This window comes from Pongo pygmaeus, chromosome 20 (genome assembly GCF_028885625.2).
Source record: "Pongo pygmaeus isolate AG05252 chromosome 20, NHGRI_mPonPyg2-v2.0_pri, whole genome shotgun sequence".
Taxonomy (NCBI): domain Eukaryota; kingdom Metazoa; phylum Chordata; class Mammalia; order Primates; family Hominidae; genus Pongo; species Pongo pygmaeus.
In genome coordinates, this window is record NC_072393.2 from 55,659,554 (window position 1) to 55,682,004 (window position 22,451).

The 22,451-nt window shown below is 52.4% G+C and overlaps 1 protein-coding gene and 1 non-coding gene across 3 annotated transcripts; one reads left to right on the forward strand and one right to left on the reverse strand.

Annotated features, from left to right (window-relative positions):
* Nucleotides 1-12: 12 nt before the first annotated feature.
* Nucleotides 13-18,080, forward strand: RCN3 (reticulocalbin 3). 2 transcript variants are annotated; one of them, XM_054462095.2, is made up of 7 exons: nt 13-1,691; nt 2,110-2,357; nt 7,329-7,531; nt 11,455-11,627; nt 13,546-13,606; nt 16,978-17,177; nt 17,552-18,080. In XM_054462095.2, exons 2-7 carry the CDS (start codon nt 2,116-2,118, stop codon nt 17,657-17,659), a joined length of 987 nt encoding a protein of 328 aa, XP_054318070.1. In that variant the 5' UTR covers nt 13-1,691; nt 2,110-2,115; the 3' UTR covers nt 17,660-18,080. The 2 variants fall into 2 exon arrangements, with proteins under 2 accessions (XP_054318070.1, XP_054318069.1); XM_054462094.2 differs by having other exon boundaries at nt 1,485-1,691; nt 11,425-11,627.
* TRNAK-UUU (transfer RNA lysine (anticodon UUU)) lies at nt 7,811-7,883 on the reverse strand. Its single transcript has one exon. It is a non-coding gene; the product is annotated as a tRNA-Lys (tRNA).
* Nucleotides 18,081-22,451: the final 4,371 nt, after the last annotated feature.

Genomic DNA, 22,451 nt, shown 5'->3' on the forward strand with positions numbered 1-22,451 from the left:
AATGAGTCGGGGGACTGAATGGCGGCTAGGCCTCAGATCTCTCCTACAGGTAACATGCTGCCACGGGGGAACCTGCCAGTTTTATACATCAGGTCATGTATTTTCTTTTCCTTTTTTTTTTCTTTTTTTTAGACGGAGTCTTGCTCTGTTGCTCAGGCTGGAGTGCTGTGGTGCAATCTCGGCTCACTGTAAGCTCCGCCTCCTGGGTTCACGCCATTCTCCTGCCTCAGCCTCCCGAGTAGCTGGGACTACAGGCGCCTGCCACCAAGCCTGGCAAATTTTCTGTATTTTTAGTAGACACGAGGTTTTACCATGTTAGCCAGGATGGTCTCGATCTCCTGACCTCATGATCCACCCGCCTCTGCCTCCCAAAGGGATGAGATTACAGGTGTGAGCCACCACGCCCGGCTTAAGGTCACGTATTTTTATTTTTTTATTTATTTTTTATTTTTTTTTTAAGACAGAGTTTTGCTCTTGTTGCCCAGACTGGAGTGCAATTGCACGATCTCAGTTCACTGCAACCTCTGCCTCCCAGGTTCAAGCAATTCTGCCTCCCAAGTAGCTGGGATTACAGGCATGCGCCACCACACCCGGCTAATTTTTTGTATTTAGTAGAGACGGGGTTTCACCATGTTGGTCAGCCTGGTCTGGAACTCCTGACCTCAGGTGTTCCACCTGCCTCAGCCTCCCAAAGTGCTGGGATTGCAGACATTGAGCTACTGTGCTCAACCTGAGGTCATGTATTTTTGATTCATAACTTTTACAAATATTTACTGGATGACTGCCATGCCAGGCATTTTGAGGAATACTTGGCTACTGTCTGACCACCTGAATCCTTGGAGCCGAAGAGCAGCGAGGAGCACTGTTCATTCCTGGAGGAAATGGGATATTTCCTCCGGCCCCTTGATTCTGCTCTTCCTTTTTTTTTCTTTTCTTTCTTTTTTTTTTTTTTTTTTTGAGACGGAGTTTCGCTCTTGTTGCCCAGGCTGGAATGCAATGGTGCGATCTCGGCTCACCACAACCTCCGTTCAAGCGATTCTCCTGCCTCAGCCTCCCAAAGTAGCTGGGATTACACACATGCGCCACCACACCCGGCTAATTTTGTATGTTTAGTAGAGACGGGGTTTCTCCATGTTGGTCAGGCTGGTCTCGAACTCCCGACCTCAGGTGATCCGCCCGCCTTGGCCTCCCAAAGTTCTGGAATTACAGGCGTGAGCCACCGCGCCCGGCCTTCTTTTCTTTTATTTCGTTTTTTTTGTTTGTTTTTGTTTGTTTGCTTGTTTTGGTATAGAAGTGTTGGAACGTACACCTCTTTCTTAAACCATCCTGACAAAGGCAAAGGAAAAAATACATTTCCCGTGAGGCGTTGGGACTAGAATAGCTGGAGGTGGACGGCAGAGTGCCGCGACGACTGCCAGGAGTTGTAGTTCTCCCCGGCCGCGTCACTGCGGCGTCGCCCACCCGCCTTCCCCGGGCAGGCCACCGTTTTCTTTGTGGACGTGGCGAGGAGTGCCCGCGGCCCCCCATGCACTCATTGGCCCCGCCCCGTGAGACGCTCGTGCGAGCTCATTGGGCGGGAGGCGGGGCTATGCGCTGCCAGAGGCGGGGCCTGACTGGAGAGCTGCCGAATTGGGCACATTTGCGGGAACTCAGAGCCCAGCGTGGAGAGCGGAGCGAAGCTGGATAACAGGGTAAAAGGAGTGGGTGGGGGGCCTCTGTCCAGGGACGGCGGCTTGGGGTGGCTCGGGTCGAGGATCAGGGTCCGGACTGGGAGCAATGACGGGGAGCCTGCCTGACCTCTCGCTGGCCACAACTATGCCCTGCACTTTGAGTGGGATGTGCGCCACGTCTCTCTCTGAAATTCCCCCTGGCAGGTCTGGGACCCCCCTGAGACTCCATCAGAAGATTCGGTCCTCACCATAGGTGGCTTTACCTCTAAGCATCCCGCCCTCTTTTCCCTCATCGCCCGCCCTTTTTGAGCCCAAAAGTTTGCAGCCAACTTCCATCTCCCTGTCCTGTCCTAAGTAACCCCTCCACCCCGCCATTCTCCTGTCCCTTGTCTGTCCCCATCCCTGTGACCCCTGAACCCTGGCCTTTGCCACTCCCCAGGGACCGATGATGTGGCGAGCATCGCTTCTGCTGCTTCTGTTGCTACTGAGGCACAGGGCCCAGGGGAAGCCATCCCCAGACGCAGGCCCTCATGGCCAGGGGAGGGTGCACCAGGCGGCCCCCCTGAGCGACGCCCCCCATGATGACGCCCACGGGAACTTCCAGTACGACCATGAGGCTTTCCTGGGACGGGAAGTGGCTAAGGAATTCGACCAACTCACCCCAGAGGAAAGCCAGGCCCGTCTGGGGTAAGAGAGACATTCGGCTGGGGCGTGTTCGGAGGTGGGGCTTGGGAGAGAGACGCGGGGTTATTGACAGGGGTCAGAGAAATGGCCTGGACTGAACTTCAGTTCTTTGTGAGAAATGAAATTCTACCTTCTCTCTTTGGGAAAAACAAATTAAGTTAAAATTGAGGCCTAAAGAGGACCTTTGAGGCCGCGCGTGGTGGCTCACGCCTGTAATCCCAGCACTTTGGGAGGCCAAGGCAGGTGGATCACTTGAGGTCAGGAGTTGGAGAACAGCCTGGCCAACATGGTGAAATCCCGTCTCTACTAAAAATACAAAATTAGGCAGGCGTGGTGGTGGGCACCTGTAATCCCAACTACTTGGGAGGCTGAGCCAGAAGAATCCCTTGAACCAGGAGGCAGAGGTTGCAGTGAGCCGAGATTGTGCCACTGCACTCCAGCCTGGGTGACAGAGCGAGATTCCATGTCAAAAACAAAACAAAACAAAACTTTTCACAGGAGTTCTTTTTTTTTTTTTTTTTGAGACAGAGTGAGACTCTGTTTCCCTGGCTGGAGTGCAGTGGCGTGATCTCAGCTCATGCAACCTCTACCTCCCAGGTTCAAGCAATTCTCCTGCCTCAGCCTCCTGAGTAGCTGGGACTATAGGTGCACGCCCCCACGCCCAGCTAATTTTTTTTTTTTTTTTTGTATTTTAGTAGAGACGGGGTTTCACTGTGTTGCCCAGGCTGGCCTCGAACTCCTGAGCTCAGGCAATCCGCCCGCCTCGGCCTCCCAAAGTGCTGGGATTACATGCGTGAGCCACAGCACCCAGTCCAGACCCGGGTAATTTTTTTTTTTTTTTTGAGACGGAGTTTTGCTCTTGTTGCCCAGGCTGGAGTGCAGTGGCGCAATCTCGGCTCACCGCAACCTCTGCCTTCCGGGTTCAAGCAATTCTCCTGCCTCAGCCTCCCGAGTAGCTGGGACTATGGGTGCACACCCCCACGCCCAGCTAATTTTTTTTTTTTGTATTTTAGTAGAGACGGGGTTTCACTGTGTTGCCCAGGCTGGCCTTGAACTCCTGAGCTCAGGCAATCCGCCTGCCTCGGTCTCCCAAATTGCTAGGATTACATGCGTGCACCCAGCCCAGGCCCGGGTAATTTTTTTTTTTTTTGAGACGGAGTTTTGCTCTTGTTGTCCAGGATGGAGTGCAGTGGCACAATCTCAGCTCACCGCAACCTCCGCCTCCCGGGTTCAAGTGATTCTCCTGCCTCAGCCTCCTGAGTAGCTGGGATTACAGGCATGTACCACCATGCCCGGCTAATTTTGTATTTTTAGTAGAGACGGGGTTTCTCCATGTTGGTTAGGCTGGTCTCGAACTCCTGACCTCAGGTGATCTGCCAGCCTCGGCCTCCCAAAGTGCTGGGATTACAGGCGTGAGCCACTGCGCCCAGCCAATTTTTGTATTTTTAGTAGAGACAGGGTTTCACCATGTTGGTCAGGCTGGTATCAACCTCCTGACCTCAGGTGATCTGCCAGCCTCGGCCTCCCAAAGTGCTGGGATTATAGGCATGAGCCACCGCGCCCTGCTGGAGCTGCAATTTTAAACAGGGAACTTGGACAAGGCCTCCGTGAGAAGGTGGTATGTGGTATTTGAGCCATGTGAGTATCTGAGTGAACAGCATTCCAGGCAGACAGAACAGTTAAGTGCAAAGGCCCTGAGGCAGGAGTGGGCTTGGAGTGTCTGAGCAACAGTTCTGAGGCCCGTGTGGCTGGAACTCAGTGAGAAAGGGGAGAGAGTGGGAGGTGAGGGCAGAGAAGGAGCAAAGGGGTTCAGCATGGTGGTTCATGTCTGTAATCCCAGCACTTTGGGAGGCCGAGGCTGGGGGATCACTTGAGCCCAGGAGTTCAAGACCAGCCTGGGCAACATAGTGATACCCCGCCTCTACAAAACAAATACAAAAATTAGCCCAGCATGGTGGCGTGCGCCTGTAGTCCCAGATACTAGGGAGGCTGAGGAGGGAGGATCACTTGGGCCTGGGAGGTCAAGGCCGCAGTGAGCCAAAATCATGCCACTGCACTCCAGCCTGAGCAACAGAGCAAGACCTTGTCTCAAAAAGAGAGAGGGCCAGGTGCAGTGGCTCATGCCTGCAATCCCAGCACTTTGGGAGTCCAAGGCAGGCGGATCGCCTGAGACCATGCAAAGGGGGTCAGATCATGCAATGCAAAGCCTTTTAAGCCGCGAAGAAGATTTAGGCTTTTCTCCAGTTGAGAGCAGAGCTGAGGGAGGACATGAGCTGACTTAGGTTTTGAGAGAATCCTGCCGGCTGCGAGGTGGGGAACAGACTGTAGGGAGCAAGAAGCAGGGAGCCCAGTGAGGAAGAGACTGCAATAGTCCAGGTGGAAGACAAGACAAGATGGTGGCCAGATCAGGGTAGAGACAGTGGCGGTGGTCCCCAGGACTGCTGGCTGGGAGATTGTGCTTGGATGGGCATGTATGAAGGAGAAATGGAGGAAGAAGGGCAGTGACAGGTTAGCATATTTAGCTTAGCACTAATGGCAATGCCAGGCATTGTCCTAAGTGCTTTATTATTGTTGTTGTCATTATTATTATTATTATTATTATTTTGAGACACAGTCTCGCTCTGTCGCCCAGGCTGGAGTGCAGTGGCGTGATCTCGGCTCACTGCAAGCTCCACCTCCCGGGTTCATGCCATTCTCCTGCCTCAGCCTCCCGAGTAGCTGGGACTACAGGCACCCGCCACCACGCCTGGCTAATTTTTTTGTATTTTTAGTAGAGACGGGATTTCACCATGTTAGCCAGGATGGTCTACATCTGCTGACCTCGTGATCCGCCCGCCTCGGCCTCCCAAAGTGCTGGGATTACAGGCGTGAGCCACGGCGCCTGGCCTTTTTTTTTTTTTTTTTGAGATGGAGTCTCACTCTGTCACCCAGGCTGGAGTGCAGTGGTGCGATCTTGGCTCACTGTAAGCTGTGCCTCCCAGGTTCACGCCATTCTCCTGCCTCAGCCTCCTGAGTAGCTGGGACTACAGGTGCCTGCCACCACGCCCGGCTAATTTTTTGTATTTTTAGTAGAGACGGGGTTTCACCATGTTAGCCAGGATGGTCTCGATCTCCTGACCTTGTGATCCGCCCTCCTTGGCCTCCAAAGTGATTTTTTGTTTGTTTGTTTGTTTGTTTTTGAGACAAGGTCTTACTCTGTTGCCCAGGCTGGAGTGCAGTGTCATGATCTCGGCTCACTGCAACCTACGCCTCCTGGGTTCAAGCAATTCTCCTGCCTCAGCCTTCCGAGTAGTGGATATTACAGGCATCCACCACTGTGCCTGGCTAATTTTTGTATTTTTAGGAGAGACGGTTTCACCATGTTGGCCAGGCTGGTCTGGAACTCCTGACCTCAGGTGATCTGCCCACCTCGGCCTCCCAAAGTGCTGGGATTACAGGCGTGAGCCACCGTGCCTGGTCTATTATTGTTATTATTATTTGAGACGGAGTCTCGCTCCGTTGCCCAGGCTGGAGTGCAGTGGTACTATCTTGGCTCACTGCAACCTCCACCTCCCGGATTCAACCAATTCTCCCGCGTCAGCCTCCAGAGTAGCTGGGATTTCAGGTGCGCGCCACCATGCCTGGCTAATTTTTGTATTTTTAGTAGAGACGAGGTTTCACCATGTGGGCCAGGCTGGTCTGGAACGTCTGATCTCAGGTGATCCGCCTGTCTTGGCTTCCCAAAGTGCTCGGATTACAGGCGTGAGCCACCGCGCCTGTCCTGTCCTAAGTGCTTTACATGGCCTAACTCATTTATTCCCCACAACCGCCCTTTTGGGGTAGGTACGGTTTTTTTTCCTCCATTTTACAGAGGGGTAACTGAGACACAGAGAGGTTAAGTCACTTGCCCACAGTCACACAGCCAGTAAGAGGAAGTAGCTGGATTTGGACCTAAAATGTCTGGCTGTGGAGCCCAAGCGCTTAACAACAGCAGGAACCTCAGAGAAGGGTGTGATTCCGGGGACAGAGTCGGGCCCTAGACAGACTGGAGCAGAGACCGCCTGGTGCGGGAGGTGGGGCGGTGACTCAGGCAGGCCTAGAGAGGGCTCTGCTGTCTCGGATTTTCGACCTTGGGGAGGGGGCTGCGGGGGCCTAGGGACGGTGACAGGGAGGAGGGCTCCATGTAGTCTCTGTTCATTAGAGATTGGGAGAGGACCGGCCTGGCAGGGCGTCACCAAGGGAGAGGAGAGGGGCCCGAGAGCTGACAGGCGTGGCCCGAGAGAAGGGGCGAGATGGAACCTAAAGTGGCTTGACATGCGACGGCGAGGGGCACAGGAGCCCGGAGGAGCATGGGGAGGGGCAGAGGGAGACTAAGCCCCCAGGGTTGCGGGTAATGATCCTCAGGCAGTGCCTGATTCAGCCGGGAGCAGGCAGGGGAAAGCCACGGGGCTCAGCACAGGGCAGGGCTGGAGGGAGAGGAGCCTGAAATTGACACGCGCAGCCTGGTAAGGCGGCGGGGCATGGGGCGGGTCGGGGCCTGAGACAGCGGGGGATCGAGGGTGTGGCCGTGGCTGTCTGGGTTCAGAGTCAATATTGCAACAGGGCCCCCTTGGCAAGGGGCACAGTGCGACGCCGCGCTCCCCTTCACCGCCCCAGCTTGGCCCAGCGAGAGGTGCAGCACGTGCAGGCCGAGGGCGGGGCCGGCGCGGAGAGGGTGGCCCTGCATCGTTGTAGGTCCCTCCCCTGCGGTGCTCCCGGCAGGCCCGCTTGTTCTCGAGAAGGGCGTGTCTCGACCGGGGGGTGGATCCTAGGCTGAGGGTTAGGGTCCTCCGGTGGGCTTGGTCCCGAAATTGACACGCGCCCCTCCCCAGTTAGCCCGTGGACTGATAAGTATTTTCAGCCCCGGATCCGGTGTCTCAGGGGGCGTGGCCCCGTGCGAGGGGCGGGGCCTGGGGGCGGGACCAGAGACTGACGTGTGCCTGCCCCGGCTTGCAGGCGGATCGTGGACCGCATGGACCGCGCGGGGGACGGCGACGGCTGGGTGTCGCTGGCCGAGCTTCGCGCGTGGATCGCGCACACGCAGCAGCGGCACATACGGGACTCGGTGAGCGCGGCCTGGGACACGTACGACACGGACCGCGACGGGCGTGTGGGTTGGGAGGAGCTGCGCAACGCCACCTATGGCCACTACGCGCCCGGTACGCGGCGAGCCCCCGACCCTGCTCCCCATACACCGTGACCCTGACCTTCTGGACCGCCTCATTCTGAGAACCCTGAACCCATTCACCCAGAGTCCCTGGCCCCTAACCAGGCTCTACCCACTTTTAGGAGCCCATCGCTGTGAGATCTTCAGTTTCTCACCTCTGGCTTCTCTTTTTTGTTTTTCGTTGCTTATTTTTCTGGTATTTAGCTGCACGCTAAAAACGATCTTTTTTTCAAACATGAAGTCACAATTAGGTGCTAAAAGCCACTGAACGCACCCAAACAGGGACTTGAACCCTGGGCCCTCAAATTAAAAGTCCAATGCTCTACCAACTAAGCTACCCAGGTTCCCTTCAGGGTTTTCATTCTGGGACCCACCACCTCCATGACAATATGACTAGGGTACTTGAGATCCCTGGCCAAGGACACCTACTTTCCATGCCTTGTCATCCTGACCTCTAACTTCCGTGACCTCTCATCCTGAGAACCCCAAAGCCAGTTACTCAGCCCCTGACTCTCAGATCCCTCCTTTCTGTCCCAAGTCCCAGCCTCAGTGCCCCACCCCCCGCCACACACACAGCCCTCATTCTCTCCCCCCTCTCCTCTCTGTCCCTGGCCCCAGCCTCCCTGTCCAGCCTGTCCTCCGCAGGGCTCCGGGGGCGGGGGTCTTCACGCCCAGCACGGACTCTGCCCCTCCCTCCCCCTCCTGGGCCCCCAGGAGACAGTCCCACTCCTCAGCCAGGACGTTTCCACCTGTAGCTTTGTTTTTCTGCATTTTCTGCACCAAATGGATTTTCTGTGGTTTTCCTGAACTCACCACACTCTTCAAACCTCTACCTTCTGCCCATATTGTTCCCTCCAGTTACAATGCCCTTCCCCTCCTCTCAGTCAAGCCATCTCAGTCCCTGTAAGCTACTCCATCACAGCCTCAGTCTGGGGCCAAAAGGGCCACTGTCAACTCAAAGTCCGCCATTCCTGTCTCCACACCCTTGGATCAGTTATTTCTTCTCTCTGATAATCAATTTTTGCATTCAGAAAGTAGAATACATGGAAAAACCCACTGTACATGCTTTTTTGTGATGATTAAATGCAATATTATACATAAAGAGCTTAGCATATAATCTCTCACAAGTTAGCTAATTTATTGTGTGGATATAATATGTTATATAGCCTGGGTGCCATGGCTCACGCCTGTAATCCCAGCACTTTGGGAGGCCGAGGCGGGCGGATCACATGAGATCAGGAGTTAGAGACCAGCCTGGCCAACGTGGCAAAACCCCGTCTTTACCAAAAAAAAATACTTAGCTGGGCATGATGGTGTGCACCTGTGATCACAGCTACTCTGAAGGGTGAAGCAAGAGAATCACTTGAACCCAGGATGAAGGAGTGGGTCGCCCCTCCACACCTGTGGGTGTTTCTCGTTAGGTGGAACGAGAGACTTGGAAAAGAAAAAGACACAGAGACAAAGTATAGAGAAAGAAATAAGGGGACCCAGGGGACCAGCGTTCAGCATATGGAGGATCCCCCTGGCTTCTGAGTTCCCTTAGTATTTATTGATTATTTGTCGGTGTTTCTCAGAGAGGGGGATGTATCATGGTCACAGGACAATAGTGGGGAGAGGGTCAGCAGACAAACACGTGAACAAAGGTCTTTGCATCATAGACAAGGTAAAGAATCAAGTGCTGTGCTTTAGATATGCATACACATAAACATCTCAATGCTTTGCTAAGCAGTATTGCTGCCCGCATGTCTCACCTCCAGCCCTAAGGCGGTTTTTCCCTATCTCAGTAGATGGAACGGGTTTTATACCGAGACATTCCATTGCCCAGGGACGGGCAGGAGACAGATGCCTTCCTCTTGTCTCAACTGCAAGAGGCATGCCTTCCTCTTATACTAATCCTCCTCAGCACAGACCCTTTACGGGTGTCGGGCTGGGGGACGGTCAGGTCTTTCCCTTCCCACGAGGCCATATTTCAGACTATCACATGGGGAGAAACCTTGGACAATACCTGGCTTTCCTAGGCAGAGGTCCCTGCAGCCTTCTGCAGTTTTTGTGTCCTGGGTACTTGAGATTAGGGAGTGGTGATGACTCTTAAGGAGCATGCTGCCTTCAAGCATTTGTTTAACAAAGTACATCTTGCACAACCCTTAATCCATTTAACACTGAGTTTGACACAGCACATGTTTCAGAGAGCATGGGGTTGGGGGTAAGGTCACAGATTAACAGCATCTCGAGGCAGAAGAATTTTTCTTAGTACAGAACAAAATGGAGTCTCTTATGTCTACTTCTTTCTACACAGACATAGTAACAATCTGATCTCTCTTGCTTTTCCCCACCCCAGGAGGCAGAAGTTGCAGTGAGCCGAAATCACACCACTGCACTCCAGTCTGGGCGACAGAGGGAGACTGTCTCAAAAAAATTAAAAAATTAAAAATATATATATATACATATATATGGCTGGGCACGGTGGCTCATGCCCGTAATCCCAGCACTTTGGGAGGCCGAGGAGGGCAGAACATGAGGTCAGGAGATCGAGACCATCCTGGCTAACACGGTGAAACCCCGTCTCTACTAAATACAAGAAATTAGCCGGGTGTGGTGGCGGGCGCCTGTAGTCCTAGCTACTAGGGAGGCTGAGGCAGGAGAATGGCGTGAACCCGGGAGGTGGAGCTTGCAGTGAGCCAAGATCGCGCCACTGCACTCCAGCCTGGGCGACAGAGTGAGACTCTGTCTCAAAAAAAAAAAAAAAAAAAAATATATATATATATATATATATACACACACACACACACAAATAATATGTTATATAACATATTATATACTTATATATAAATATATATACAAATTATATATAAAGTATCGATATAAGCTTTTTTTTTTTTTTTGAGGGAGTTTTGCTCTTGTTGCCCAGGCTGGAGTGCAGTGGCGCAATCTCGGCTCACTGCAACCTCCACCTCCTGGGTTCAAGCGATTCTTCTGCCTCAGCCTCCCAAGTAGCTGGGATTACAGGCATGTGCCACCAGGCCTGGCTAATTTTGTATTTTTAGTTGAGATGGGGTTTCTCCATGTTGGTCAGGCTGGTCTCGAACTCCCGACCTCAGGTGATCTGCCCACCTCGGCCTCCCAAAGTGCTATGATTACAGGTTTCAGCCACCGCACCCAGCCTACTTTTTTTTTTTTTTTTTTTTTTGAGATAGAGTGGAGTTTCACTCTTGTTGGCCAGGCTGCAGTGCAATGGCAAGGTCTTGGCTCGCTACAACCTCATCCTCCTGGGTTCAAGCAATTCTCCTGCCTCAGCCTCACGAGTAGCTAGGACTACAGGTGCCCACCACCATGCCAGGCTAATTTTTGTATTTTTAGTAGAGAAGGAGTTTCACCATGTTGACCAGGCTGGTCTCGAACTCCTGACCTCAGGCGATCCACCCACCTTGGCCTCCCAAAGTGCTGGGATTACAGGCGTGAGCCACTGTGCCAGCCTTCTAAAATTTTTTTTCTTTTTATTTATTTTTTTTGAGACATAGCCTCCCTCTGTTGCCCAGGCTGGAAAGCAGTGGTGCAATCTCGGCTCACGGCAACCTCCGCCTCCTGGGTTCAGTCGACTCTCGTGCCTCAGACTACCGAGTAGCTGGGATTACAGGCGTGCCCCACCATGCCCGGCTAAGTATTTTTTTGGTAGAGATGGGGTTTCACCATGTTGGCCAGGCTGGTCTCGAACTCCTGACCTCAAGTGATCCACCAGCTTCAGCCTCCTAAAGTGCTGGGATTACAGGCGTGAGCCACCGCGTCCAGCCTACTGATATATACTTATTAACTCCACAGAAATCTTTGTACCCTAGTAGGATTTACTTTGTCTTTATTTTAACCTGCTTGGCGTTTCCTCCATTAAAGCTCATCTCACTGAGACCGGTCCTTCCCCAGGTGAAGAATTTCATGACGTGGAGGACGCAGAGACCTACAAAAAGATGCTGGCTCGGGACGAGCGACGTTTCCGGGTGGCCGACCAGGATGGGGACTCGATGGCCACTCGAGAGGAGCTGACGGCCTTCCTGCACCCCGAGGAGTTCCCTCACATGCGGGACATCGTGATTGCTGTGAGTGGTGGCTGGGGAACCCTGCCCCCCACACCCTTCTGGGGACCCAGGCTTCCGGTTCAGGTCCTGCTTCCCAGCACCGACCTGGGGGCAGGCAGTCACCTGGCTCTCCAGCATCTTGCTGGGGAAGCCAGGCCGCAAACACAGGTCAGGGGACGGTGACCTTTCCCACCTCCACTCTCAGACCCCTGGGGTCTGATCTCTCCTCATCTGGCCTCCCCCTCCCTGTGCTCGCATTTGGGGTCCAGGCCCCCAGCCTTCCCTCAGACAGCCACTGTGCCCCACCTTATACAATTTCTTTTCTTTCTTTTGTTTTTTTGAGACATAGTCTCCCTCGGTTGCCCAGGCTGGAAAGCAGTGGTGCGATCTCAGCTCACTGCAACCTCCGCCTCCCGGGTTCAAGCAATTCTCCTGCCTCAGTGTCCTGAGTAGCTGGGATTACAGGCGCGTACCACCACGCCTGGCTAATTTTTAGTAGAGACAGGGTTTCTTCATGTTGGTTAGGCTGGTCTCAAACTCTCGACCTCAGGTGATCCACCTGCCTCAGCCTCCCAAAGTGCTAGGATTACAGGCATGAGCCACCGTGCCCAGCCAATTTTGTATTTTTTTCTAGTAGAGATGGGATTTCAACATGTTGGCCAGGCTGGTCTTGAACTCCTGACCTCAGGTGATCTGCCCACCTTGGCCTCCCAAAGTGCTGGGATTACAGGCATGAGCCACCGTGCCTGGCCCCAAAATGTGCTTTGTTCTATAGAAAAAGGCTTTTTTTTCTTTCCTTCCTCTTTTTTTTATTTTTTATTTTTTGAGACAGGGCCTCACTCTGTTACCCAGACTGGAGGGCAGTGGCTCGATCTCAGTTCACTGCCACCTCAAACTCTTGGGCTCAAGTGATCCTCCCACCTCCGCCTTCTGAGAAGCTGAGACCACCAGGCACAAGCCACCATGTCTGGCTAATTTTTTTTTTTTTTTTTTCAGACGGAGTCTCGCTCTGTCGCCCAGGCTGGAGTGCAGTGGCGCGATCTCGGCTCACTGCAAGCTCCGCCTCCCGGGTTCACGCCATTCTCCTGCCTCAGCCTCCCGAGTAGCTGGGACTACAGGCGCATGCCGCCATGCCCGGCTAATTATTTTATTTTATTTTATTATTTTTTTTTAATAGAGACGGGGTTTCACCATGTTAGCCAGGGTGGTCTCAATCTTCTGACCTCGTGATCCGCCCGCCTCGGCCATCCAAAGTGCTGGGATTACAGGTGTGAGCCACCACGCCCGGCCATGCCTGGCTAATTTTTAAATTTTGTATAGAGACAGGGTCTCACCATGTTGCCCAGGCTAGTCTCGAAATCCTGGGCTCAATCAATCCTCCCGCCTCAGCCTCCCAAAGTGCTGGGATTACAGGTTTGAGCCACCACGCCCAGCCCACAGTCTTATAGTGAATGAGTTTGGATATAAATTGGGGAGCAAAAGTCATTTTGCTCAAGGGCACAAAAACAAGGAGCGGAGGTGTCAAGTGTGTCAGAGGAACCCCCGAAGTGCACCATGTTCACACATAAGGCAGAGGTAGGTTCTAGGCTCTGCTAAAATAAAGGAGCTTCTCCCCTTCGAGGGTGTTTGCTGGGGCTTGAGCAAGTTATCAGGGACCTAGGACAGCTCCCCTTGTGAGAAACAAACCTGTGCATTGCTGGACACTGGGGCCTCCGGGCTCTCGCCCCGTAAATGCAGGTAGTGCCTGTATAATGATAACATCCCAGAAAGCCCGCAAATTTCCCACATGCCACCTGTTGAGACTGCTCTACTGCCTGCCCCCCACATAGCTCCCGGAGCTAAATTTCCAAGAGAACCTCTCACTCTTACCCCAGGGGTCCAGCCTCCCCCAGGAGCCAGCGGCATCGGCCCCCAGCCTCAATTCCCCTCTCTCCCCCAGGAAACCCTGGAGGACCTGGACAGAAACAAAGATGGCTATGTCCAGGTGGAGGAGTACATCGGTGAGTGGGCCCCAATTTCTTCTTGGGACGCCTGTCCTCTCTCAGGCATGGGCAGGGTTGGTGGGGGCAGCTGGAGGTACATCACCCATCATCAGAGAGCAGCGGCCCTCAGACATGGGGGCAGGGGCACTCACTGCTTGAGTTCATTCAGCCACCCAACATTTATTGAGCACCTACTGTATACCAGACACAAAAAGCATCTATTGAGCACCTGCTGTGTGTCACGCCCAGGAAACACTTACTGAGCACCTACTGCATATGGGTGGTTGCGCCTACAGCAGACAGTAACACAGACAAAGTCCCTTCTTGGGGGTCTGGAGTTTCTACAAAATCAAGGCTCAGGGGCTATGTTTAGTTGAGGATGGGGGTCAGGAAGCTGGTCTTGAACCTGCCTCTGCACAGCAAACACTGTTTCCTGTTACATGGGATGTTGGGGGGACCCTCACAATAGCCCCTGAGTTCTGAATTCTCCCTGGGCCCCTGCCACTGTCCCTGCCCCAGCGGGCAAAAAATTTAGTCAAAGAGAACGCCAACAAGGAATTTTTTTTTTTTTTTTTTTTTTTGAGACAGAGTTTTCTTCTGTTGCTCAGGCTGGAGTGCGGTGGTGTGATATCGGCGCTCTGCAACCTCCACCTCCCAGCTCAAGAGATTCTTCTGCCTCAGCCTCCTGAGTAGCTGGGATTACTGGTGCCTGCCACCACACCTGGCTAATTTTTGTATTTTTAGTGGAGATGGGATTTCACCATGTTGGCCAGGCTAGTCTGGAACTCCCGACCTCAGGTGATCTGCTCATCTTGGCCTCCCAAAGTGGTGGGATTACAGGCTTGAGCAACCAAGCCCGGCCAGGAATTTTTTTTTAAGTTTGAAAACATTGTTTATTCTTTTATTTTTTTCTGACCATATCCTACATGAGAAAACATTTTTCTTTCTTTCCTTCTCTCACTTTCTCTCTTTCTTTCTGTCACTCCCTTTCTTTCTTTCTGTCTGTGTGTGTGTCTCTCTCTCTTTATTAAATAGAGATGGGTTCTCACTATATTGTCCAGGCTGGTCTAGAACTCCTGGGCTCAAGCAATCTTCCCACCTTGGCCTCCCAAAGAGCTGGGATTACAGGCATGAATCACCACACCTGGCTGAGAGAACATTTTTATATTTTTTTCTTAAGAGATGGGGTTGGGCCGGGCGCAGTGGCTCACACCTGTAATCCCAGCACTTTGGGAGGCTGAGATGGATGGATCATGAGGTCAGGAGTTCGAGACCAGCCTGGCCAAGATGGTGTACTAAAAATACAAAAATTAGCCAGGCCTGGTGGCAGGAGCCTGTAATCCCAGTTACTCTGGAGACTGAGGCAAGAGAATCTCTGGAACCTGGGAGGCAAAGGTTGCAGTGAGCCGCAATCGCGCCATTGCACTTCAGCCTGGGCAACAAGAGCGAAACTGCGTCTTAAAAAAAATAAAAAGAGAGATGGGGTCTTGCCCTGTCGCCCAGGCTGGAGTGCAGTGGGGTGATCTTGGCTCACTGCAGCCTTGACCTCCTGGGCTCAAGGGATCCTCCCACCTCAGCCTCCCAAGTAGCTGAGACTCCAGGCACAGTGTGGCCTCTGGAGATATTTCTGGTTGTCACTTCTAGAGGGGAGAGGATGCTACTGACATCTCCTGGATGGAGCCCAGGGATGCTCCTGAGCATTCTCCCGTGCACAGGACAGGCCCTGACAACAAGGAGGTCACAGCCCCCAGATGCCAGCAGCTGTCCCCATCTCTCTTTTTTTTTTGAAACAGAGTCTCGCTATTGTCGCCCAGGCTAGAGTGCAGTGGCGTGATCTCGGCTCACTGCAACCTCCGCCTCCCAGGTTCAAGCAATTCTCTTGTTTTAACCTCCTGAGCAGGTGGGATTACGGGCGTGCACCACTACGCCTAGCTAATTTTGTATTTTTAGTAGAGATGGGGTTTCACCATGTTGGTCAGGCTGGTCTTGAACTCTTGACCTCAGGTTATCCACCCACCTCGGCCTCCCAAAGTGCTGGGATTACAGGCGTGAACCACCGCACCCAGCCTATCTTCTCAATTACTTCATCCTGTTAAGACTTCATCTTCCATTCCTCAGCTCTACGAGGCAGACACTGTCACTATCCTCCATTATACAGATGACACCTGAGGCCCAGGGGGGTTGAAGGGATCTGCTGAAGACAATGGGAAGAGGCAGGGCTGGGATTTGAACCTTGGTGTTTGGGCTCTGGCACCTATTTCTTAACTCCTCCCCAACCAGTAACATATCAAAATGTATAAAATTGGGGTGGGCGCCATGGCTCACACCTGTATTCCCAGCACTTTAGGAGGCCAAGGTGGGTGGATCACTTGAGGTCAGGAGTTCAAGACCAGCCGGGCCAACATGATGAAACCCTGTCTCTACTAAAACTACAAAAACTAACTGGGCATGGTGGCGGGTGCCTGTAATCCCAGCTACTCGGGAGGCTGAGGCAGGAGAATCACTTGAACCTGGGAGGTGGAGGCTGCAGTGAGCCGAGATTGTGTCACTGCACTCCAGCCTCTAATCCCAGCACTTTGGGAGGCTGAGGCAGGTGGATCACGAGGTCAGGAGTTCAAGACCAGCCTGGCCAACATGGTGAAACCCCGTCTCTACTGAAAATACAAAAATTAGCTGGGCGTGGTGGCACATGCCTGTAATCCCAGCTACTCGGGAGGCTGAGGCAGGAGAATCGCTTGAACCTGGGAGGCAGAGTTTGCAGTGAGCTGAGATCGCGCCACTGCACTCCAGCCCGGGCAACAAGAGTGAAACTCCATCTTAAAAAAAAAAAGGGGGATGAGGTCTTGCCCTGTTGCCCAGGCTGGAGTGCAGTGGGGTGATCACAGCGAGACTCTATCTCAAAAAAAAAAAAAATTTGTAGAAACAGGGTCTTGCTATGTTGCCCAGGCTGGTCTTGAATCTTGGCCTCAAATGACCCTCTTGCCTGGGTCTCCCAAAGTGTTGGATTACAGTCATCACTGCACCTGGCATATCTGTCACCTGCTAACTGGCCAGAAACATCCTCGCATGTTCCTCCTGCATAGACATTGCTTACTATGTGCCAGGCACTGCCTGGCCCAATGCACACACTACTTCACGTGTGTGTCAATGAAGTCAATCAATCATGCAGTCAACCAATCAAATGAATTTCACCTGTAACACAAATGATTGCTTATAAGTCAGGTTTTGTTGCTAATTCCATTGAAACAGAAGAGGACGCTGAGGCGAGAGGGACGGTAGTGAGTTGCTCAAGGACATGGTTCAGGAAGTATCAGAGCCAGGATCAGCCCCCAGCTCCACTAGGCCCCCAGAGCTGCCCCTGACCTTGTCCCCTCTGTCCCGACCCCCAGCGGATCTGTACTCAGCTGAGCCCGGGGAGGAGGAGCCGGCGTGGGTGCAGACGGAGAGGCAGCAGTTCCGGGACTTCCGGGATCTGAACAAGGACGGGCACCTGGACGGGAGTGAGGTGGGCCACTGGGTGCTGCCCCCTGCCCAGGACCAGCCCCTGGTGGAAGCCAACCACCTGCTGCATGAGAGCGACACGGACAAGGTGCAGTGACGGGGCCTCGGCAGGAGCGAGGAGCGGGTGGGCGTTGCAGGCCAGATTCCAGAAACGAGCAAGACCTGGGCCTGGAGCTCAGAGTCCCTTCTAGGTGGGATAAAAAAAGAGGGACAGAGAAAGAGGAAAAGAGCGGGCAGAGACCCAGAGAGAGAGGAGTCAGAGACCGAGAGAGAGAGGGGGACAGAGACCCAGAGACCCAAAGAGAGAAGGACAGGGACCAAGACAGGGGGACAGATTCAGAGAGAAAGGGACAGAGGCCCAGAAAACAAGGGTCCCAGAGACTTCGGGACACACTTGGATGCAGGGAGGGCTTTCGAAAGCAGGGCCATGTTGTCCCCTCTGAACCCTGACCCTCCCTCCAGGACGGGCGGCTGAGCAAAGCGGAAATCCTGGGTAATTGGAACATGTTTGTGGGCAGTCAGGCCACCAACTACGGCGAGGACCTGACCCGGCACCACGATGAGCTGTGAGCCCCGCGCACCTGCCACAGCCTCAGAGGCCCGCGAAATGACTGGAGGAGGGGCCGCCGTGGTCTGGCCCCCTCCCTGTCCAGGCCCCGCAGGAGGCAGATGCAGTCCCAGGCATCCTCCTGCTCTTGGGCTCTCCGGGACCCCCTGGGTCAGCTTCTGTTCCTGTCATACCCCCAACCCCAGGGAGGGGCTGTCATAGTCCCAGAAGATAAGCAACCCCTATTTCTGACTGAGTCTCCCAGCCCAGACCCAGGGACCCTGGCCCCAAGCTCAGCATCTAAGAACCGCCACCAACCCCTCCAGCTCCAAATCTGAGCCTCCACCACACAGACTGAAACTCCCCTGGCCCCAGCCCTCTCCTGCCTGGCCCAGCCTGGGACACCTCCTCTCTGCCAGGAGGCAATAAAAGCCAGCGCCGGGACCTTGTGTGTCTGTGTCTGTCTGTTGTCTGCCTGTCTCTATGAAGGGTAAAGGGGCCCTGGAGACAGTCTGGGGGCTGTGACTGGGAGTTGGGGGCTGAGGCATGCAATAGGGGACCAGGCATTTGAAGGAGGGGTGCTGGGTGTTGGAGGGATTGGAGGGCGTTCCTGGGTATAAAACAAACAAACAAAAAAAATTGGGCCAGGCCCAGTGGCTCACGCCTGTAAGCCCAGCAATTTGGGAGACCGAGGTGGGCAGATCACGAGGTCAGGAGTTCTAGACCAGCCTGGCCAACATGGTGAAACCCTGTCTCTACTAAAAATACAAAAATTAACCAGGCGTGGTGATGGGCATCTATAATCCCAGCTACTCTGGAGGCTGAAGCAGGAGAATCGCTTGAACCCAGGAGATGGAGGTTGTCGTGAGCTGAGATGGCGCCACTGCACTCCAGCCTGGGTGACAGAGGGAGACACTGTCTCAAAAAAAAAAAAAGGGAAAAAAAGCCTGGACTCTGCGGCACACAAACCAGACAGGAAGCCCTGCCCTCTCAGAGCGCCAGTTCTATAAGGAAGAAGAGACACAGCAACCTAAAATATGGTACGGCGCGACCGACGCTGTGAAGCAGGGGAAGCGTGTAGCAGTGTGGCAATGTTCTGATGACTGAGAGGCTGGGAAAGGTCTCAATGGTAAATGGAGTGAAGGAGGGAGCCACGGAGAGATCTGGAGGGACAGCATTCCAGGGAGAGAGAAGAGCAAGTAAAATGGCCCTGAAGCAGGAGTGGGCCTGGTGTGGCAGCATCAGCAAGGAGGCTAGAGTGGCTGGAAAGGAATGAGCCAGCGGAAGAGGGTCAGAGCTGAGAGCAGATGGGGCAAGCGGCCAGACTGTGCAGGCCCCTGCAGGCACGTCGTGGTGGTCCCTGTTTGGTGGCACAAGACAGGGATGGACAGAGACCCAGAGAGAAGGGGATGGGGACTCAGAGAGAGGGACAGAGACCTGGAGAGAGAGGGGACAGAGACCCAGAGAGAGGGGGACAGAAACTCACAGAGAGGGAAACAGAGACCCAGAGAGAGGGGGACAGAGATCCAAAGAGATGGGGATAGAGACCCAGAGAGAGAGACAGAATTTATTCTGAGTGACATGAGAGTTGCTGGAGTGTCATGAGCAGAGGAGGGATTATAAATTGCTTTGAGTTATTTAAGAGTCGGGTTGGGCACAGTGGTTCACGCCTGTAATCCCAAGGATTAATCAAGGATTGCTTGAGCCCAGGAGTTCAAGACCAGTCTGGGATGATCTTTTATAAAGACAGCATCTCTTTTTTTTTTCTGTCTTTTTTTTTTGAGACAGAGTCTCGCTCTGTCGCCCAGGCTGGAGTGCAGTGGCGCACTCTCACCTCACTGCAAGCTCCACCTCCCGGGCTCACGCCATTTATAGAGACCATATCTCTATTAAAAAATTAGTTTATGGCCAGGCACGGTGGCTCACGCCTGTAATCCCAGTACTTTCGGAGGCTGAGGCGGGAGGATCACGAGGTCAGGAGATCAAGACCATCCTGGCTAACACGGTGAAATCCCGCCTCTACTAAAAAATACAAAAAATTAGCCAGGTGTGGTGGCGGGCGCCTGTAGTCCCAGCTACTCGGGAGGCTGAGGCAGGAGAATGGCCTGAACCCAGGAGGTAGAGCTTGTAGTGAGCCGAGATCGCGCCACTGCACTCCAACCTGGGTGACAGAGCGAGACTATGTCTCAAAAAAAAAAAAAAAAAAAAAATTAATGTACTAATTAATTTTTTAAAAGGAAATTCGAGAACAGGCAAAACTAACCTGGGGATTAGAACTCAGGATGGTGTTCACCTTTGCAGGAGAGGGACCAGAATGGGCCTCATGGGCTTCTTATCCGCAGAGGGAGGCTGGAAAATAGCCTATTCTTGATCTAGGTACTGCTTCCCAGGGGTGGTCAGATTATGAAAATTCATTCAGTTCTCCACATAGGATGTGTGCCCTTTTACGCATGATAGAATTCAATTCAAAATTTACTTTTTTTTTGAGACAGAGTTTTGCTCTTGTTGCCCAGGCTGGAGTGCAATGGCACAATCTCGGCTCACTGCAACCTCCACCTCCCAGGTTCAAGCGATTCTCCTGCCTCAGCCTCCCGAGTAGCTGGGATTACAGGCATGCACCACTACGCCTGGCTAATTTTGTATTTTTAGTAGAGACAGGGTTTCTCCACGTTGGTCAGGCTGGTATCGAACTCCTGACCTCAGGTGATCCACCTGCCTCAGCCTCCCAAAGTGCTGGGATTACAGGCGTGAGCCACCGCACCTGGCTAAAATTTACTTTTTAATTGAAAAAACTAGTCAGGTGTGGTGGTGCTTGCCTGTGGTCTCAGCTACTTAGGAGGCTTAGGTGGGAAGATTGCTTGAGCCCAGGGGGTCAAGGCTGACTGTAGCCATGTTCGCACCACTACACTCCAGCCTGGGTGACAGAGTGAGACTCTTTTTTTTTTGAGACGGAGTCTCGCTCTGTCACCAGGCTGGAGTGCGGTGGTGTGATCTCGGCTCACTGCAACCTCCGCCTCCCGGGTTCAAGCAATTCTCCTGCCTCAGCCTCCCGAGTAGCTGGGATTACAGGCACGCGCCACCACGCCCAGCTAATTTTTGTATTTTTAGTAGAGATGGGGTTTCACCATGTTGGTCAGGATGGTCTTGATCTCTTGACCTCGTGATCCACCACCTCGGCCTCCCAAAGTGCTGGGATTACAGGCATGAGCCACTGCGCCTGGCCACCAGCTCTGTCTTTTAAAAAAAAAAAAAATTAGGCCAGGCGCAGTGAGCCGAGATTGTGCCACTGCACACCAGCTTGGCGAGAAAGCGAGACTCTGTCTAAAAAAATTACATTAAAAAAAATCCCCCTGATTTTTTAGGGTAGTGAAACCATTCTGTATGATACTGTAATGATAGATGCATGCCATTATATATTACACAAAACTCATAGAATGTACAACACAAAGAATGAATTCTAATATTAACCATGGACTTGAGTTAATATATCAATATTGGCTTATTGACCGGAACAAATGTACCATACTAATGCAAGATGTTAATAAGGAAAACCGAGGGCACATGGGAACTCTGTACTTTCCACTCACTTGTTTGTTAACCTAAACTGGTCTAAAACTAAGGCTCTTTAATGTAAAAAATCATAAGGAACTAAGAAAAAATATCTCCTTTATGAGACTAAAGTCCCATAGGTCCATCCCCTCATATTTAACAGATTTTTTTTTTCCCTCTTGGGAAAGGAGATAGACGTAACCCAGGGTTAGACTGTAAACCTATAGACAGTTTGGAGAGAACTGTCATCTTAGTAATATTAAGTTTACCAATCTATAAACACGGTATATCTCCACATTGCTTTAAGTATTTTAATTATCAATGTTTTGTAGTTTTCAGCTTTTTGTTGTTGTTGTTAAATTAATCCCTAAGTATTGTGTTTTTTTCCTCTGCTATAGCAAATAAAAATGCTTTTTAACTTCATATTTCAAGTTTTTGCTTCCAATATATAAAATAGAATTATTTTGATATTGGCTGGGTGCAGTGGCTCACGCCCATAATCCCAGCACTTTGGGAGGCCGAGGTGTGCGGATCACGAGGTCAGGGGATCGAGACCATCCTGGCTAACACAGTGAAACCCCGTCTTTACTAAAAATACAAAAAAATTAGCTGGGCGTGGTAGCAGGCGCCTGTAGTCCCAGCTACTCAGGAGGCTGAGGCAGGAGAATGGTGTGGACCCGGGAGGCCGAGCTTGCGGTGAGCAGACATAGCACCACTGCACTCCAGCCTGGGCGACAGAGCGAGACTCCGTCTCAAAAAAAAGAATTATTTTGATATTAACTTCATATGCTGTGAACTTGCCAAATGTACTTACTAGTTCTATAATTTCCATGTTATCCCTTTTTATTATTTATTCACTGACATTTCCTGTCGTTTTATGCATTATAAACATTTAGATTCTTGAGTATAGTTATAATAGCTATTACAATAGCTTTGTGTGTGTGTGTGAGGCATTATGCAGTGGTGAGATCACAGCTCATTGTAGCCTTGATCTCCTGGGCTCTAGCGATCCTCCCACCTCAGCCTCCCAAGTAGCTGGGACTACTGGTGCCTATCACCAAGCTGGGCTTTTTTTTTTTTTTTTTGAGACAGAGTCTTGCTCTGTCATCCAGGCTGGAGTGCAGTAGCATGATCTCAGATCACTGCAACTTCCACCTCTCAGGTCTGTAAGGAGATTCTTGTGCCTCAGCCTCCCAAGTAGCTGGGACTGCAGGAGCCCACCACCACACCCAGCTAATTTTTTGTACTTTTTTGGTAGAAACAGGG